At 38.9% G+C, this 20,965-nt stretch overlaps 1 protein-coding gene across 2 annotated transcripts in view; it reads left to right on the top strand.

Moving 5' to 3' along the window:
* The first annotated feature begins 15,413 nt into the window (after window positions 1-15,413).
* col5a1 (procollagen, type V, alpha 1) overlaps window positions 15,414-20,965 on the top strand; it is a 70,036-nt gene continuing 64,484 nt past the window's right edge. For both annotated transcript variants that reach the window (XM_057359987.1, XM_057359988.1), the window contains exon 1: window positions 15,414-15,845. In XM_057359987.1, coding sequence (XP_057215970.1) covers window positions 15,743-15,845 — 103 coding nt within the window. In that variant the 5' untranslated portion in view covers window positions 15,414-15,742. The remainder of the gene's footprint in view (window positions 15,846-20,965) is intronic.

The following is a 20,965-nucleotide window of genomic DNA, read 5'->3' on the forward strand; positions in this document are numbered from 1 at the left end:
GGTAGGGGGAGGCTGGAAGTCTGTGTCCCAGGGCACAATCCCTCTGTCTGGAATGACTCAACAGGAAAACATCCCTGCTCAGAGCTCCACATCATCAGCCCCCCTCAACATTCACGGGTGATTTCTGAGAGGTCAGTGTGTATGTGTGTGTCTATGTGTGTGTGTTTGTTAGTGTTTAGAGAAGAAGCTTTCTGGAAAAAGAATTACCACTGTCATCCATCACCATTAAACTAAACACACACACACAAAGTGCTCCGCTCGGTGAGTGGAACACACACTAGACACACTAACCCAGAGAAACCCACTGGAAAGACATTTTTAAAGTCCCACTGCATTAGATAATTGTATCACTTAAAACTCATCTTTAAACATTAAAATAGCATATGTAAAAAAATGTTTCATGAATATGCAAATCAGTCCCCGCCTTCATTCAGTCGTGTGAGCTCAGACCATAGGTTATAAGTACATACAGTAGATGCCTCATTCGACGTGTGAAGCAGATCTGAAACACCAGCGATTATTTCAGTGCCGAGTCTCTGCGCCATCCTTAATATCCACGGCTCAAATCTGTTATTGTGATTGGTGACAGGGTTATGATGTCGTAAACAGAGGCTTTCAAACTGCATTTTATGGAGAAAATACTCTGCAATGGTTTAAAATGATGAATTTGCAGATGGGTTATCTTAAAGCATGATAAAAACACCACATAGACATGAACAACAGCCGGGTTTCCATCACCCATGGTTTTATGCGCATTTTGAAGTTTTGCATCAGAAATGCCAAATTTCGAAATAAAAACCGTTAATTCGCAAACGTTTTTAGGCTCGCTTGAGGTGGTTTTTCTTTTTTGCGAAAAAGTGTCTGTTATATCGCTGACATCTCTCTGAGACAGCAATGAGAGGAAAATGAGAAAGTGTCTCCTGCTGTTCAGATTTTTCTCGTAAGATCACAAGAACATGAAACATTTCTCTTTATTATTTCATAATTATTTGAAAATGAAATGGACTATACTCTATATTGCACAATAGGGAAGATACCTAACTGAGAATTCTCAATTTTTCAGAGCAATGAAAGACAAATGTATTTTTCCTTTACGTAGAAAGTTCTCTGTTTACTTTCGTCCAGCTTAAAGGTCCAGTGAGTGAAATCTAGCGGCAAGGTTGCGAATTGCTCCACCCCTCCCTTTCGAAACATTGAGCTACAGGAAAGTGTTCTATGCGTTCTTATATCTTCTAACAATGTTTGAGGGTAAATCAGACCACATGCAGACGTTGACACATCGATTGAGACGTAACTTACATGTACACCCACATCTCGTTCGCTTCAGAATCTCTCTCTTTCTCAATCTCTCTATTTCTTCTCTCGCTTTAAGGACTTGCTTAATAATGGAAAAAAGGTCTGAGAATATTTTCCAGCTTTCGAAACCCCAAAGCACTCAGTGATTTTATGGAGTGAGTCAGGCTGTCTGCTGAGGGAGACAGAGAGAGAGACCACAAATAAAGAAAAAATAGTCAAAGTGACAAAAAGGGCCGCTTGTCTTTATACAGTAGGAGAAACCGTGAAATAGTCTGTTGTTTCGTTTGCTCGCTCTATCCGTTGTTTCTGACTCTCTCGTTCCATTGAAGTCGAATGTTGCTGTTTCTCGCTGCATGGGCCTCTTCCTCTACAGAGCTGGATGTTCTCCATGGGTTTCTTGGCTCCTCGAGTTCAATGATCTGAGGACTGGTTCAGGAAAAGCAAGAAGGGAAAGTGTACCGCAGTACAGTGAGGAAATACCTCAGTATTAGATGGGAAAAACCGGCGTAATTTAATATACACCATGATACTGGATGATTATCATCGTCATTCCATGGCCATACATACACCATGTCCAAAAAAACCAAACATTTTGTAAGTTTTGAAACTTGCTCTTAAAATCAGGTTGATACTATAGTATAGTAATGTATGTAAGAGCAAACAAACTGTTATTTATCATGCGCTACTATTGCAATCATAATAATATAATAATACAAATAATATCCATATTGCATTGTAAGTTAAAGGTTTTTAATTGTGTGTGTAAAAATATTTGCACGATTATTATTACTTTCTGTGTAAAAAGATGAGATGTGATGACGAATAAATCAACCTTTTCAAGAGATGGATGGGCATCAGACCTGTCGTTTTATCTAAAGAACATGGAGTATTTACGATTATGAGACATTTAGTCAATTAGCAGAATAGAATTATTGGTCAAATTGTTTCAAATTCTCATGTTTTTCTCACAGGATTATGAATGTTGAACATTTGTCAAATTCTCTGCTTTCTGCTCTCTCTTTATGTCTTTGTTGTCTGGAATCTTCTGTTTGGTGGTTCTCGCTGAAAGGAAAGTTTAAGATCCTCATAAATCTGGATTAATGCCACACCTCTTGACGTTCAAATGACACACACGTCCCCAGACCAAGATTTTTGAAATACAGCATTGTTTTTTGTGTGTGTTTACAGGCCATAATCCAGATGACATTCAGAACCAAGCAGCTTCTCATTCGGACCGTGTGCCGCTGTTTAATGAGAGCTGACGGTGGCCATTACAGAAGCCTGAAGCCGCACCGCCGGCCACACGGACGGAAGATTACAGGTTTGGACCACAAGCGCACTGGGTTTTCTTTACTGGCCGCTGTGAAGTTTCTTCTACACAAATGAGAACGTTGGTTCATGGTAAAGAGCGGTGAGATGTAGAGTTGCTGTCTGAACATATTCTTTCACTTCAGTTTAACAAGTTGATGTTTAAGCCACACTTTACCTTGAAACCCCCAAAATAAGGAATTCGATTTTGCATTTATGCAAAATATCGTTTCGATTTTCATTTCATTTCATTCAGTGCGAAATGGAATGCGTTCTTGACAGGTTTCACAAGATTTCCTTTTCAAGTCATTGATTTGTGAACTCAGTTTCTGATCATGAAGCTCATAATCAGAGAGATTAATATTTGAGCAGTGCAGGAAATGTAAATTGTATCTTTCAATTTTCTGTCAGACTCTAATCCGGTTTCCTGTTCTCCTCTGATCCTCCTCTTATTCGTCTTTGCCGTCTGTCTAGTTCTCCATTTCTCTCCGTTTCAAACTAGTTTCCGTTTGTCTGCGGAAAAAGGCTTGGAAAACTCAATAATTCCACGAAAAAGTCTTTACGTTCTCACCAGAAGAAGGGGGGCGGAGTCCAGCCCACCCTCGCCCCCGCCCCTTTTGTGATGGTGTAATCGGTCTCTCTCTCAAAAGAAATGGCAGCCCCCTCAGAGGAGTCCCATCTAAACCAAATCCACACAAATGCTGTTTGTTAAACATGTAAATACTTCGCTTAAGGCCCTGACACAGATTCTACATCACGTGATGCGTTTTTGACGCGTCATTTTCACCCACTGTCCCATCCGTCTGTCTGTTTTAAAACTCCCATTGTCTTGTTTTTTCAGCTGTCCGTTATTTATAAGCCTCCCTCGCACTGTGATTGGCTGTCGTGTGCGGCTCAGGTGTGTTCTCATTGGCTCGGTTTTATGTAATGCGCCAGGTGAAATAGTAGAGCTCCGGTCATGCTTAAAGTTCAAAGCCACACACACACATGCAAGAAGAAATAAAAAGCCCAAACCGAGCTGTAAAACAGAAAATATATGGTGATAAATACACATATGGAGAAAAAAAGGAAAAGAACGTTGAAAAGAAAGAATGCAGATTGTTCGGTGGGTTCTCCATGCGTCCCCCACCCTCCTGCCGGACCGTGCCTTCGAGCTCAGATGATGTCAGAGAGAAAGAGAGAGAGCACATATGTTTCTGCTGTTACAGCAACAGTATGGAGGGAAAGAAAAGAGGGAGGGAGACAAGAAGAAAGGAGGGAGTGGAGAAAGAGAGTTATCAGAGACAGGAGTGGATGATAGAACTGCTGGGCGGATTCTGTTCCTAATAGGCCACGCCCTCCTCAGCAAGCCACTCCCTTGTCTCGCACTACTTTGGATGTGATAGGAAGGCTCCTTATTCTCTGTTCTGTGTCACTACAATGCATTGAAGTGAATCTGCAACACCGTATAATGAACAGAACTTGCTAAAAGGATTTTGTGAGGAGATTAAAGCCACAGCACACCTGCACGTGCACACAGTGATGTCCACTCCCCATCATCCCATGAGAATGTTTCAGAAGCGTAGTCTTCTCAGGACGGCCGGTCGTGGCGCAGCTGGTTTTTATGGTGCAGATTTATGGCTGTTCATGGTTTAATGATTTGGGTGTTTGCTGTGATAATGATTTGAAGTTTGGTGACTCATGTTCCCCCAGTGTCATGATTCACCGAACGGAAACGTCGCATAACGCTTGACATGTTAGTCTATGTAACAATAATTAGTAACACCAGTCTTTATTTTTGGGCTAATCAGATGTCTGAAGACTTCAATCGATTGTTATATACTGTATATAGTATCATCGTAATGTCTGACAAACTTGTAGTGGAAACATTGACGTGAAATAGAGAGAAAATGTACAGTATATGCACAACTTTTCAAAAGGTTTGGGTCACTTAGTTATGTAGACATAAATGTATTTGTGCTAGGGCTGTCACGATATCAGACTCTCGATGCACGGTTCTCGTGGCCAATATCGTTTGCGTCGGTAATGTTATCAGTTATCTAACGCTTTTTATAACATAAACAATCCTTTCGGTCGAATCCATCTTTTATTTGGTTGATTGTCCTTTTTCTCTTTTTTTGGCCTCTGAATTACACTCAAAATACGAAGTGTGAGGCGAAGAGAGATACTCTGTAACTGGCTCTTAAGGCAAACGTTTAAACAAGTGCTGAATTATTTACGATATTATCATATGTGTAAAATTAACACAATATTGATTGTTACGGTTTTAAATATCAAGGTCAATGCCAACACCGGTATATTGTGAAACCCCTAATATGTGCTAACACATTGTTTTTTCACTCTTTTTTAAATTTTTATATAATACATGTGTACGTTATGTGCATGTATGTGTATGTCTTTATTACACATAAGATACGGTGACACGGTATGGTAGTATAAATAAGATACAGTATATGTATATACTACCTCCTTCAGGTTTGTGCACACTTTGTGTGTGGTCGCATTTACTCTACATGTTGGATTGCAGAAAAAAGATATAATGTTATGGCAGCTCTGACACATGAAATATTGCTTTTCAAAGCGATTTTGGAGTTAAGAGACCCCCATGGGCTAAAAGAATAATGTAAGCTTCAAAATGTATGTTTGAAGTAAGTTCTGTCATCATTGAATCACCCTCATGTTCTTCAAAACATGTATGAATTCCTTTTCACATTTAGGTACTAATATGAAACATGCTACTATATAGTTTTTGTTTTTTTAGTTGACCTGGTAAACCACATCAATTCAATGTCTTAAAAGGGATAGTCACTCAAAAAGTAAAATCCTGCCGTCATTTATTCCCCCATATCAAGACCATTATACGGTACACAAAAGAAGATATTTTGAGAAATGTCTTAGTGGTTTTGTGTCCATACAATGAAAGTCAATTCTGGCCTGAGAGTGAGTAAATGATGAAAGAATTTTCATTTTTGGACATACCCCCTTGGACCACACCAACAAACATGACCCTAAAAAAACTTTGACCACACTAGGCTGGTATGACCTGGATTTTCCAAGCAGTGATTGCTGATGTGGTGTTTTGGCCAGTACATTAAACATAACACGCACCTCTGTCACTGGCCTCAAAGGGCTCATGGCGGAGCTGCGTCATGGGGCTCTATGACTCTTTGTGAGTTTAACATTGACCGAGTGGTTTTCTATAGGGGGGGAAGACACAAGGAGCATATCATATTAACTTTGTTAACTATTAACAAAACACACACAAAGTGATCCGCAGACATGTTAACTCATACATGTTTACTCATTGACTAAGCATTTCTACATTTGATTATTGATAGCAATGTTGGTGTCTGACTCGTCTAGTTAAAAGACATGTTTGCACTGTGTCCCGCTCTTTGTGTCTGTGTCATCCTCTCTTTCACCTGAATCAGCATTAAATGCTATTCGCAACCTTCCAAATGTGATGTTATAAAACGGTCAGTTCTGGTCCTTGATTCTGATTGGTTGAGCCGAGTTCTAAGCCGTTATAAAATACCCCCGATTTATAACGGCTGACCGCATTACAGAGCCTAAACGTCACTTTATTTACTTTATTTTATGAAACCTTGCTACGCATATGGAATACCCTTTTTATAAAAGCAATAAGCCCCGCGAAGCAATTGTGCATTTTATAACAGCTAAGGGGGTTTTAGGCACGACGTGCCCTTAGCGGTTATAAAATGCACTGTATTGCTTTATTTTCACAGGTCAAATAGGATTTTCAACAAAAGAGAAATTCATCGGGGAAACTGATTGGCTCGTGATGAGTGATCTCTACATCACATGGTTGGAGGGGCGGAGTTACACCCGAAAAGTAAGAGAGACAGGTGACATCACCCAAAAAGGAAGTTTCAAAGGTAGAACTAATGTAAGATTACGTAGACAACCATTTATTCATTTCACTAAATATTTGTTTTTAGATGATTTTACTGTCGACCGTAGCTGATATTAAAGAGATCACATCTGTGATTTTTCCTTCGTATAAAGTACCTCAGGACAACTGGAGATTGTCCTCATACCTTTCGTGCGGTGTGTCAGAGAAGATGCCAGAACATATGGTCTTATTTCTGGTCCCCCATGCCTCTTTACAGAAGAATAAACTTCAGCACATATTCGTTCTCTCTCTCTCTTGGAGTAAATTCCTTCGCTCTGTCTAGCTCTGCCCAGCTTGTCTTTGCGGGAATAACGTAATGAAATGTGGGTCTCTTTGTGTGTGTTTGGGATTTTTGGTGTGCTTGTTTCTTTTGCTACATTGTGATGCGTTCATTCAGTGGGAAGAGAAATGCTGAGTGTGTGTGTGCGTGCTCATAGTTTCGAATGTGTTCTCTTGAGACTGATGCATTCAGATTTTCCGAGTGCAAGTTGCCAAAATTTAACAAGACATTTACCATGCATCATACCACACGCTCCCTAACCAACCCACATTACACTATCAAAGCGAGTGAGGGAGATGTTTACAGACAACTAACCATATCTATCTTATTGTCAGTCAGTCTGACTTCATCCGTGTTTTTTACAGTGTGGGAGAGCATGTACGTCGGTCACGTCATTTCATAAACTCGCTCAACCCTCTGAGGACCATTTTCGAAACCCATTTCCAAAATGAATCCATGCATATCTAGGTAGATCTTCAGCAGGATGATGGACATGTTTCTGAAAAACACAGAGATCATCTGAAGGGCACGTGTGCAATGTAAGCATGTTTTCCACAGCGTGTTGCCTGCTCTCACTATTTATTTCTATTGTGCTGATTGAAACATTATAAATCAATTTTTGTTTTTAAGGTGACCTGCATCCAGAAAATAAGGTCATACGGGCTTGGAACGACATGAAGGTGAGTAAGTGATGACATCATTTTTTATTTGAGGTTGATCGCTTTGTTTAATATACTGGCATTAAAATACAGATCTGGAACTCAACGTTTGTGCAATAAATGCGCAAATACAAGCGTGTATACAAAGAGTTTTTCTGAAAGCTTTGGATTTGGAAAGAATGCAAATGAGGCAGCACTGAGGGCTCGTGGGTAATTGGTTGGAAAGGATTGGCTCAATTGAAGGATATTGGGGTTCTGTGAGTCACCGATAATAATTCCACTTTCTTCCAAGCAGCATGTGCTCATCTGACCGCAATTCCTTGCACACGCTCTGGAAGATTTGAGCAGAGCCTTTTAGTCGGTATGTAATTCCAAATCATTTTCTTTGATTGCTGTTTGTAGGACAATCTGCATTTGTTTATTCTCAAAAGTAAGCTTGAGAATAAGACCTGAGAGAAAAAGTGAGGCAGACACAATTCATGCAAAACGGCACACAAAATATGCCAGCGTATGTTTGCTTTTTATATGTTTCATTCAGCAGCATTTCTCAAATAAATTGAAACGTTTGGGACCCTTCAGAGGAATTCAAGTCGGCTGTAGAATATCTGCTGTGGTTCTTGAATGTATAACTGAATGAAATAATGCTGACTCAGTCAATGTGTGGCTTTGCTTGGTACCGGTACGTCTCCCTTGAGGGCCGGACGCCACAACGGAAAGAATTCCTCACTGTTGAAAAGGAAGCATGTCACCATCGAATCACGTCTGGAGAAATCTCTCACGCTCCAACCCCCGATGCACTTCATGAAGGATTTTCTGTTGAATATGCACAACACTTTTTCTAATTGGCAATGGAGAGGATCTCATAGCTGGAATCACTTTCATTGCACATGTACTCAATGTACTGTACGCAAGAGGAACTAAATGTTTCTGCAGCGCTTCCAATATGTTCCAGGTTTTTTTTTAAAGACAGTAAACAGTTTGAGGCTTTTGTGTCTGATAAACAAAAGTCTGTGGGTCATAAAATGATTCATTATGAATTAATTTGTCTTTACAAATTTAGATAAGAATACATAATAATGTCCACCGATGTTTAAATATCACCTGTGTTTTTTTTTAATGATAAGTCAAGAGTGACATTTTCATTTATGCCTTTGTCAGACACTTTTATTCCAAGTTTGCTGCTTTACTAATTGAGCTACAGGAACACGCGCCAGTGACATCATCAACATCACAGTACACGGAACATGTGATGGTGCATTTTCTTTAGTTTGATTCAAAACTGGGATGTTTGGCATGTGACATGAAAGCAGGGAGAACCGTCGCCTATAATGTTAATTAAACACATCTCGCCTTCTGGCACTCCACCCTGTGTGTTTGTTGTGGTGAAACACCTCTCACTGACCTGAGAACAGTTGGAATGGCTCAGTCCTAATGGATGTGGCTTGACTAAACTGATCCAGAGTCAGATCTCATGCGGGTGGTTGTCGGTAGTTATGTGCGGCTGCAGTAAGTGTGTTTAGCAGGCCAGATCTGTTGTGGAGGAAGAGTTTCACATGGACATTTGATTAATGAGAGGCCATTAAAGAACATGTTAGAAGATTCCCAGGAAAAGCAATCACTTTAGGGTATATTTAAATGTTAGAATTACACAAACAACTCAAATGAGAGGAAAACACGACACGGTTAATTATATGACCGGGTGTTTAATTACTAACTGCTTTATTATTTCTTCACAGGGAGTGCGATGTGGGTTTATTCAGTAAAGAATAATAAAAAGTCATGTTTGGTGTAAATTCAGTTCAAATTTATTTATACAGCGCTTTTTTACACTATTGCAATGTTTTAGCTGCTTGACAAGAAAATAAACAAATTACAAAAAAGTACAAGCTTACGTACATACAGACGGGAAAAATTAATGGACCACTCATTTTATCCACATTTCTAGATGTACTGTGGTCATTTCAGTTCAGTGTCTGTTGAATTTCAGCTAAATCAAACCTCAAGTGTGACATAAAGTCATCCAACAGCAATGTGAAAGACACACAAAATTAAGACGAACATAAACAAATAATTACCAAAAAATATTCAAAACATTTTTAACTTTTCTTAAATATAAATATTACTGTTGTATTGCTTAAAAGCGTCTGCTAAATGACTAAATGTAAATGTGAATATAAACTTGCTTTCTTTGCAGTATTTGAGGTCTAAAAAACACAGAGCATCTTTTCTGTTATTTTGACCTGTTTCTCCAGTTTTTATTTTCTGCAAATAAATGCAAATAGAAACTTTGAGAATTTTAATTTGAAACTTTATTAGCAGTTCACAGAATGAAAACTAAACACATACCTATAAATAGCAAACTCAGAAAAATAATTGAAAATAATTGAAATGGTCTCTTAATTTTTTCTGCGGCTGTACGGGATAGAATACATGAGAGTATTGCAAACTGTATTGTTCTGATAGAACGATTGTAGGCCTAATCTACAAAAATGGTATATCTTTTCTAAGATACTCTTAAAATTAAAATATCTCAACACTGTAAACCTGAATAATTTGGGAAAACAAAACAAAAATTGGAGGTCATCAGTTACATCAAATCTTTTGATGATCTTATGATGTTCCCAGTTTTAAGTAAGCAGAACTATCAAATTTTGAGTTTGTTGTACTCATGCATGCTAATTTCTTTTGATTTTGAACATTTAGTAAGGCACAACCTAAGCATAAGCACCACTCTTCTGAACGATGGTAACCCCAAAAGTCAAAAACACAACAAACTCTTCTAAATATCCAAGATAAATGAACATTCGTCATTAACAAGGCTTTTTCCTTTCTAAAAACTCATAAAATAACACTTAATTTCAAAATTTACTCTCCTAATGCAGTCTCACACAAAGCATGCTGGGAGCGGAAATTCAAGACAAATTGTCTTGAATTAACTTGTTTAAATTAAGTTAAACTTTTTTTAAATAATATAAGTTAACACTACTTGAACTATTTAATTACTTTAAACATTCGGGTTTACAGATTACTTTACAGTTAAGCATTTAATCCCGCATATAAAAGCTCACCAAAGCATTGTGGTGATGACAGGATTGCTGTTCAAATACACATAAATCCTTTTCGTTTGGCCAGAGATGAGCTTGTAACATTAAAGGTCGGAAACAAAAAGGGTAGAAAATCTGCATCTTGCAGTCACAACGCTGCACATCTTCATGTCAAGGGCTAAACTTGGTAGCAGCATGTGTTGGATTTATTAGCTCTCTTTTGAAACTTAAATAAAAGTTATTCCAGCTATAAGATTCTATACCCTCTGGGCAACACCGCATGGAAAAAATCTCTCATGGACATATTGTAACAAAAATGAAAGATTTATCTCCCTTCTTAAAAGAAGTGTTAGAGATTTCTACAGTCATGATATGAAAGTGACACGTGTTAGAGAGCATGGAATTTCTTTACTCTGGTGGTAAAGCCACATGTCGACTGACTCAACATTATTTCATTCAGATGCTTTCCATGACCAGATGAAATTATATACAGAGGCTTTTGGTTCCTCTAAAGGTTCCAGAAGGATGTGAATGTATTTTGATAGCAAAACTGAAGCAGACGTTTATTCTTTATTGAGAGACTAAAGGTTATTTGAAAGAACGAGTTTGTTGGCAGTTGTCAGATCTGTGTGAATTAGGTTTAACAAACAACTCATTTTATAGCCACCATAAGAATTAATAGAATTTAATAAACCAAAATGCATATTTTCCTGGAAGCATGAATCCAGTCTAAGTACTGTAACTTGTAGTCTTGCTTCTCTTGTGTTGTTCCACCAACATCTATTTTACAGTATTTTAATTTGGATTTTAATTTATTTTAAATTAATGAATTTATTTAATTAATTTGATTTCATTTTCCAGAGTTATCCTGTGCAGGGTGGTGACAGGGTGTTTTTCCTCTGCTTTTCTGTTTCAAACCAGTGCTGTAGGCCTTATGAGATATTTAATTCCACAGCTCCAAACACACAGTGTCAGACAGTTAAAGTTAACATCCCAAGCTGACAGTTTTCTCTGCTTTTATGTAAGATGCCAAACATCACAGTTTTACGTCATGTGTTCCATGTTAACCATAGATGATGATGTCTCACTTAAACACAGGTGGTCTTTCCAAACATTCTGCAGGACGTGGCATGGCGACCCACCTTATGCATAATAAAACAGCTTTTACTAGGTCTGCGGTCTTCATTAAATGCAAGTTATATCATTTTAAAAACATTTTCTAAGGTTCACTCATTCATTTATTTATTTACAGGAGATGTAAAGATCTAAGACTAAACTACATTCCATAAAATGGCTTCCACAGCTAAATGTTCACATACATGTTTCAGACTTTATTCTGGCTGGTCTTTACTGAATGGATTTTCAGTTTTACTGCCAATTCAATTCTATCACAGTGACATTTATCTGGAACTGAATTTAGAAGAAGCAGTTCTGTACTTGAGGTGAATTCAGCTCACATGGTCTCACCCAAACATGCTTTAGATTCCCTCGAAGGCCTGTGATTGATAACATTAAGCAGAGATTAAAAGAGTCGGAGGATGACACACACGGTTTCCACATGCAGATGGAGAGAGAGGCACTTCATAGTTTTATAGAAACTAACATGTTACCTTGTCTCAATTGCTCTAAAAAGATCTTGAAGTGTTTTGAATAAGAAAAGTTCGCCTGTTTTGCCTTTGTCTGTATGTGTTTGAACAGCCCCGTTGGGTCCAAATCAAATTCTCAGCTCGTGTTTGCAAGATGGAAAATGTGTGAAAACCTTGATCCAGATTCAATGGTTTAACTCTGTAATTATTAATCTGACTTGATAATGTTGAAGTGAATATCCTGGGGTTTATGGAGCAGGGTTCATATGAAGCACTGACGGATGGTGACCTGAGGGAAAATTAGAGGCTGAACCTCAGCCAATATGTCCATCACTCTTATTTTCTCGGTTCTTTTGGCACTTGGTATTTTACTGTCTTTTATTCACAGAGTACATGCACAGGTGAGGATGAGTGACAAAGTTATGATACAGGTGTGTGTTTGTGTACTATATACTGTATGTGTGTGAGGTGGTTAAGGTTTCTATAGGCCAGGTTAATATTCAGGACAAAACCTGTGGGTTTGTCTTGTGCGTCCTAAATTGTCTTTTGTAACTAAAAGGTTCAAACGTTTAGCTATTTTTTCTATTGGAAATGTAACTGGATCCTTTTCACACATGTTGATTGACAGTTCTGTAGTGGCTTCATCCAGAGAATTCAAAGGATTCAGAGATCCTTTGAATAGCTTGGTGAAAAAGGATTTACTGCAGATTTGCCATCTTTTCACACAGGCCCATATGTACGCAACACGTCTTACAGAACATGCTCTATTTAAACTTCTAAAATCCTCCCGACTGGAATTCCTCTTCTGGATATTCATTGGATAACGTCGTTCTTTCACCCTCAGAAAAGCATTTTGTGTTCTTCTGCAAATGCAAACACGGCAGACAAAAGCAGACAAGTAAAATCCCAGCTGCATGAAGATCACTGCAAAAGTAGCCAAACGTTGGCAGCTGGATCGAATCCAGTGATGAACGCTGTTTACATTTATGAGTTGTGTACAGCACTGGCTTTTAGCCATGTTTAATAACTGTCCTCTTTTCCTAATTGAGAAGTGCTGGAGAGATGAGCACATGTTTGCTGAGATCGCTCCGGGATGAAGAGAGTAAGACTGTACAAATCAGTTATTCTTCAACACAAACTTATTCTCCTGACCACTTGATAATGATCGTTTATAAAAATATATATTTTTTAATTCTCTAGTTACTTATTCATGTTCTATCTTTTGCAGTCTTTATACCCCTTCCATGTTTCCATGATTACTTTGTTTTCCTCTCTTTCGAAATATCTGTTATTAAACCGTCCGCAACCACAAAATCAGTAAAATGCACTTCATTTTTCCACCAATCAGAGTGCAGAATTTATCCAGTGATGGGGCTTAGTATTATTTAACTATTTTATTAACTAACAGGTTTGTATGTTCCACATAATATGTCACACATTTTTTGTGTTCATCATTTTTCATTTTTTTTCATTTGTATTTTCACAACATTTTGCTGAACTGATGAGGGCATTTATGAGGTATTAAAACAGTTATTATTATTGTTTTCAATTATTATTATTTATATAAAGAATTGCTTAAAATAAATCAGTATTGTTTTAAGGTTAGTGTTGCAACCCAGTCTCAACGTCACATCATAACAAAACATATGCATGAGATCAAAGGAAAAAGGAATTCACACGAATGAGCCACCTTGTAAAATAGGTATGAATTCCTATCTGATTGTGTTGATATATATTTATACATATGAAGAATGCCACGTATTAAAATACGTTAGACTGAAAGTCGTGCTGACTGACACGAAAAAAGGGGGAAATTTGTGTCCATGAACACAAATGAAAAGATTACAGTTCATGACAATGTCACGAATTCCCTTGAGACTGTGTTAAGTGAGTAAACGTAACAATTTAGTCTACCTGAGCATCAAGTAATGTGAACTCAAATACACACGTTTCCAGATTGCCATCAATTTTTATTTCAGGTGTTCGGAAGATGTTTTGTTGACTGAATGATGTGTTTTCAGGTCTACAACAGTTCAACCCATCATACATCAGACACACTGTACATTTAACCTTTACAGCCATTAAACATTGCATCTTCCCTTCCACGTTGCATTTTCTATTGACTCAACAAGTGTTTTATTTTCTTAATATTCACTTTGAGGTGGTACTTATGGTGTCTTATTTTTGGACTTTAGTGTTTGTGTGTGTTTTTAGGGCTGTACAGGAGAAGCTGTTTGTGTTGTTTTCTGGTGTATATTGTTTTGGGGTTTGATATAATTATATTATGTAATTAGGCTTAATTTACTTAGGTGGAGGCCTTAGATAAGCCCTTTGGGTTTTTTTTTTCCTCTCCCTGCACAGTATTGTGGTGCTTTCTGTTTTTATTTTTTGAAAACTCAAATATATTTATATATCATTTTACATTGTGCAAGAATAAACTAAACTAAAACTAAAGCTGCCCCCCGCTGGCTCAGGGACACCCCTGCATAAAAGAAGCTGCATTCTTCAAATTCCCTGTGAGGTAACCTGAGGTGGAGTGAGACATCACCCCCTATAACGTGTAATGTTGAGGCATAACATCCACAATTTGATGTCACCTGACTTCTTAGACCGCATCTAAACTTTTGCTGTTCACCATTGCCATAATTTACTAGTAAATGTTTTTATTTTGTTTCATATGTAACAAGGACAGAATTCTCATCCCGTTTACATTCGGCCCCGTGTCAAAAGGTCATCACCTCGATGGCCTTCCCTGCTTCAGCTGCCATGTGTGTCAGGAGGTCCAGAATCAGTTCAGCCTTAGAATAGTTCCCAAAATTTAATTTTAGGATGTACTCGGAATAACCCTTGGCTCCAATGCACAGCATTGTTTCTATTTAACTGTTCATACACTAGATAGACTAGCAAGTTGAATTGTTTAGCATTTCATGCCAACTGCTTTACATTGGCTCTGTAAAAAAAAAGAGAAAGAAAATCATTAAAACAGGCAAATAGTACTTTTGAACATTGTATTTTTCATATTTTAGGAATCACAGTGCATGTCTTTGAAACTGAACAAATGCATCAAGCATGTGTTTGCTTTGTGATATGAAAAAGATGCGTCATCAGATGTCTCTGTTTGATGCCCCTAAAAAACGTTTTTCGTCTATTCTTAGAAAAGAAAATCAAGATCGAGCCGCAGTGAACTGAAAGCAGCAGACATAAAAAGAAAAAACCTCCCACCCTCTTCTCGCGCTGACCAATCAGACGCCGCGTGTTTTCCGCTCTCCTCTCCGGTTGGCTGCTCGCCTCGTGACTGACAGCCCGCGTGAATGAAGTTTTTCCCACTTTGGCTCCGCGAAGTTTCAGTGACGGGGGCATCGCCGCAGCTGGAGAGAGAGTGAGAAAGAGAGAGAAGTAGCGCACCGAAGGGAAAGAATAGTCGGGAAAGACTTGGAGAGAGGGTGCCCCATCCATCTATCCCTTCATTTATCCCTCCATCCTCATGACGTGATTCACTTATGGCTGCATGAGAAGCTCTGTCCCTCCACGCTCCTCTCTCTCGCTTCCTTTCCGTGGGACTTTTGGGTTACTGCTTGTGTCCTGATAGACAGCGCTTGTCATAGCCTAAGTATAACCGAGCTCGAGCGATCCACGCGCGGTGTGGACGGGTGGTCATGGATACACCTATCAGATGGAAAGTAAAGAGGAGGCTTAAGGAGGTGCGGCTGTCGCTACTGATAGCATTTTTGATGTTTGTCACCTCCAGAGCCAGCGCAGGTAAGCGGCCATCAGATGTTATCCAACTGTTACTTTGTATCGTTTGGTCGGCGCGTCAAACGCGGGCGGCGCACAACGGGGAGTGCGCGAGAATGCTGCGCGCGGTCTGTCCGGTGTCCCAGGACTGGGGTGACCGGAGGAGGGGATGGGGGGCCTGGAGTGAGATCTTAAACTTTTGTTTGCGCATACACCGCATCGGTTTGTGGTGTAGCGGTAGGATACGGAACCGGGAAGATTTCTCGTGCAGAGCAACGGGAAGAAACTGAATGTGCCAACTCTGATCCCATTCGATGTAAAGCTCGTGCAAGCTCAACTATTGTTGTGTAAATCACTAAGTAAAGACCTCGTAATAGAAATAAAGTTTGTGGAGCAATGGGCACACTCAAATGAGGATTCCTCTTTCGTTCTGCAAAGATCCCTCTTGTAGGGAAATGCACATTTTTACATTGCCTTTTTAGATCAACACATTGGCTTGGACTTTTTTTTACGAGAACTTGGTATAAAAGGTTCTCGTGGGACATCAGCATCCCTTTTGATCAGCCCCGACCTGCGAGGAGCATCAGGGGTGACTCGGATACCTAAAGGCTTGTGTTTTATATAAGTGTTTGTGATGCTCTTTCTAAGAGATTTGGCAGAAAGAAGGTTTTCTCCAGCAGGCGCTCGCTGACTGCAGAACGTAATTGGAAAAATATGCAGGACGCAGATGAGAAACACACGAGCAGAGAAAGACAGGGAAGTCTACGCTCATTTTTCCATAGGCTCGTAAAAATGCGAGCATCGCACCAACCCAGCCTTTAAGTCTTTGGTTTGGTGGTTAAATGATAAGAATAACAGATAAAAACATGTGAATTTCTCTCTATGAAGAGTCTGGAGTCCTCTAGTGAGTTTTAATGAAGAACATCAGTGGATCGGGGTGGAGTCGCCACACATTCTCTATATCAGAGATGCTCGGGCTTAAACTTGTCATTATGCTCTAAACCAATTAAACAAAACCTCATTGTTTTGTGCATATAGAGATACAGTATTTATACATTTACTTAGACCCTTATTTCGTTATTAAATGCATTGCATTTTAAAAAAATTGTATACATTACAAACTTAGAAATTAGAAATTTGACATTTGTTAAAAGTCAAGTGAATTTGCTGTTATGCCCTTATGCATGCAACATTCTTCTCAAACGTCTAGTTTTGTATTCAGCACACAACAAAATCTAACTTTTTAGGGTTGTTGTGCACTGGTTGTTTGACATCAGGTTTTGGTGTTCCGTCATTATCATTTCCCTGGTTTGTGACGTTTGTAGTCGTGAATGTGAAGCTGTAGCTTCAGTTCAGTTATCACACAGCTCAAGCAAACAGGATATAATCTCTCATCTTCTTTCTCAATTCTCCAGCCTGTCCCAGGGAGTATACCCCCCTTCTCTCTCTCTCTCTCTCTCTCTCTCTCTCTCTCTCTCTCTCTCTCTCTCCAGGCTGAAGGGAGGGCGAGGGGTGTGTTGGATATTCTGCTCCGTGTGTGATTAGCTTCATGTCTGGTCTGGTCGTTTAGAATTATTTATCAGCTTTATTAATAGCAAGGTTCACAAATGTTTTGAGAGAACTTTCTTATCTAAATGATTTCGTAATAAGTATGTATTTTGTTAGAAGTGATTGGGAAAGATATTTATTTGGTCTTAAAGGGATACTTCACCCAAAAATGAAAATTCTGTCATCATTTACTCACCTTCGAGTTGTTACAAATGTGTATCAATTCTTTGTTCTGATGAACACAGAGAAAGATATTTGGAATAATGCTTATAACCAAACAGATCTCAACCCCCATTGACTCCCATAGTAGGAAAAAAACATTGGTAGTCAAAAGTGCCCCAGAACTGTTTGCTGTCCTACATTCTTCAAAATGTCTTCTTTTGTGTTCAACAGAACAAAAAAAATGATAAAGTAATTTTTCCTACTATGGTAGTCAATGGTGCCCCAGAACTGTTTGGTTTCCTACATTCCCCCCCAAAAAGATCATTTTGTGTTCAACAGAACAAATAAATGTATACAGGTTTAAATGATGATGGCATTTTCATTTTTGTGTGAACCGTCCCGTCAAAAGAAATGGTGTTATTGCATCAAGGGGAAAACATCAATTGCTTTTTTCTTAATGAGGATGTTAATCGGTTAATGTAACATCAGTCTTTTTGATCTCCAAAGAACCACTTAGGACCTGACTCTAGACCTTAGACAGTACGTCCAATATGCTTTTTAAGAACCATTGAAGAACCTTTTATTTTGATCTCATCAGTTGAGCAGTGAACAGTATAGAGTATCTGATCAATACATGCTGACATTTTGCTCAGAATAAGTCAAGGCCAAACCGATTAAAGTGATGTATTCTCTTTCTTGGTGTTTTATATAAAACATCAGTTACTAAGATCATTACAGTACATTTAATCTGGATTCATGCTTATTAGAGTCACTTTAGTTTAAAATCAGAGTTATTTGGTTTCCTTCACAAAACCTCACACAGAATGCTGTGCATGTGTCTCAAAAACAGCTGTGATCCCTACGTAGTGGATTTCAGTTCTGAACCCTCTCTCGGTCACATGTTTTGTGGTAATGCAGAAAAGATGGTGGGTTTGATTCACGGCCGTGCTTGCAAAATTTCAAAGGTAAACTTTAGAGAGCTATGAATCCGATTAAGGCCTAGTCCACAGGTACACGGGTATTTTTATAAACTGAGTTTTTCCTTCTTAAAAAAACCGGTGTCCACACGAAAACGCAAAAACACGCTAGAAAGCGCTTTCAAAAACATGCCAAACCAACAGGTGGCGATATAACCCTAACCATAAAGCCGTGTTGGCCAATCAGAAGCCTGGAATCTGACGTCAAACGAAGGAGATTCCACCGTCATACGCCAAATCTCTGCTGAAACCGGAGTTTCTAAAAATCTTCCCCCTGGCACGAGTTTTCAAAAAAGTTCGGTTTCAGTGACCGAGTACTGTGTTTGCGTGTAGACGAACGGCCAAACCGCATAGAAAAAACGTGGTCGTGTGGACAGAGTCTAAGTCAGCAGCTTGCACTGTTTCCATGTGCTCGAACGATGATGTAATGCAGTAGGCGGAGCAAAGCTAATGACAGCCGCTGGAAGAAGGTGACATGTATTTACTGCAAAATTCGGTAGAGAGTAGTGCATTCTGGGATATGGTTGTTACAGATTAGACAGAAGCTTGTAAAGTAAAATTGGCCGACGGGGGTCCGGCTACACTTCCTGTGCAGGGTTGTTCCCCTTTATTACTCACACCAGTGCCGTTTTATGAGTCTTTTACGAACACTTTCTGTGGACCATCCACGCTCGTTCAGGCTGCTGGGTGTGCTTGACTTCTGGGAATGTATGGATTCTTTTTAACAAACGGCATGTTGTATAGTTTATTGGCCATGTGTGTTTTCTGTTTTTCGTTTCTCTTGTTGTTATCATGGACATACCTAATCCCAGTCGAGGAGCCAAACTTTCACATCCTTGGAGCCTTTCAGAAATGTTTCCCTTGTAATGAGAACAAGCTGTCTGTCTTTTCAGAATTGCTTTTCATCCAGAGTTTGATTCAGCATTGTTTCGAAGATGAAGAATGTCAAAAGTCGTCAGATTCGTGTTGCCTTTGGCTCAGCAGGTCCCATTAACTGGAGAAGTGCTATTTTCTTCGAGCTATTAAAAGGTTCACGTTTAAATCCAACAGGAATAGAATGAAGGGTTTCCCTTTCCAATCCGACCGAATTTCAAATCACCTACTTTTCCCTCGTATGAATTTTAGCATGCAAGATTGAGATGAGTGCTCCCGAATAATAACGTATTGAAAAGTGATTTCGGTGTAGGGCTGCACGATAATTTATCGCGATACCACTTAATCCTACTGAAATCAAGCTGGCTGCGATATGCAATGTGTCGATATTTTTTTAACGCGTAGCTTGTCTGTGAAGCACGTCTCTGGGATCAGTAGGAAATGCTGCTCGATCTAAAAGCAGTGCGAGTTTGAGTCGCTTAAAATGTGCATTTGAAAAAGCAACACCCGTCAAACATGATCATTATAAATATACTTTATTATGATAAAAAGACCTGATGAGGCTTGAGTAACAGTGATAAAAAGATGTCCATAGGCATTTCCTAGATTCTTGAACGCGTTATAGTCTTCTTCTGCAGTGCGTATTTGGAGTTTCTGCACGAGAGCGCCCTCTGGCTTTTGGATACAGCAGCATTTTCCCGTACTTCACTACAAAAGCTGTGCATAAATCACGTGATATTTATCGTCGGTTCATCGCGACAGCCCTATTTCGGTGTACTGTTTTTAGTTGATTTTGTAGTATGCATTCACAAGTAGTATGCAAAATTATGATTATTATATAATTATATCCCAAATAATAGTACACTAAACATGGTGCTTAGTCCACTAGTATACTATATCTCCTAAATGAATTTTTAAGTATGCATCTGTGCATACTTTAAAACAAATACTGCCAAACCGCAAGGACTTTGATGGTCCCTGATACACATGATGTCATTTCACAACATTACAATATGTTGCAACACTGCTATACTTGCTTACTTCACAAGCAAAAGTATGTACCTTTTCATTGCCAACACAATATGTGTCTAATAAAAATATCCAACTGAGATTCAGTTGAAAATAAAAAAATAAAATAAAATACATTTCTTACAGTGAATCACATAAAATGCATGCAGAAGTCACAGGAATGTCAGTATAGATGCTAGTTCAACAATTACCGTGTCAGCAGTTGTGAATTGATGGGTGTTACGTAACATCAGACCAACGCTCAGCTCTACTCCTGCCCTCAATGTGTAGGGGGTCCAGATCTGGGATCACAAGTGTTGTACATTTTGTACTGCATTAAACAGCACTGTTTAGCCAAGGGTTTCTTTCTTTCGGTTCGTGTGGTTTGGAGTTTATAGCGTGTGTTTCTGAGTTGCATTGTTTTATGATTTAAAAGTGCTTTATGTGTCCTTCCAATCTAAACCCACATTTGGGAGGGGATATAGTTGGTCAAAACCTTCAAGGAGTGAATTCACACACTATAAAAAACAAGACGTTGCGTTTTTCAGATATGTTGACCCAACAACCTTTCCCCAA

Source organism: Triplophysa rosa, linkage group LG19, assembly GCF_024868665.1.
Source record: "Triplophysa rosa linkage group LG19, Trosa_1v2, whole genome shotgun sequence".
Taxonomy (NCBI): domain Eukaryota; kingdom Metazoa; phylum Chordata; class Actinopteri; order Cypriniformes; family Nemacheilidae; genus Triplophysa; species Triplophysa rosa.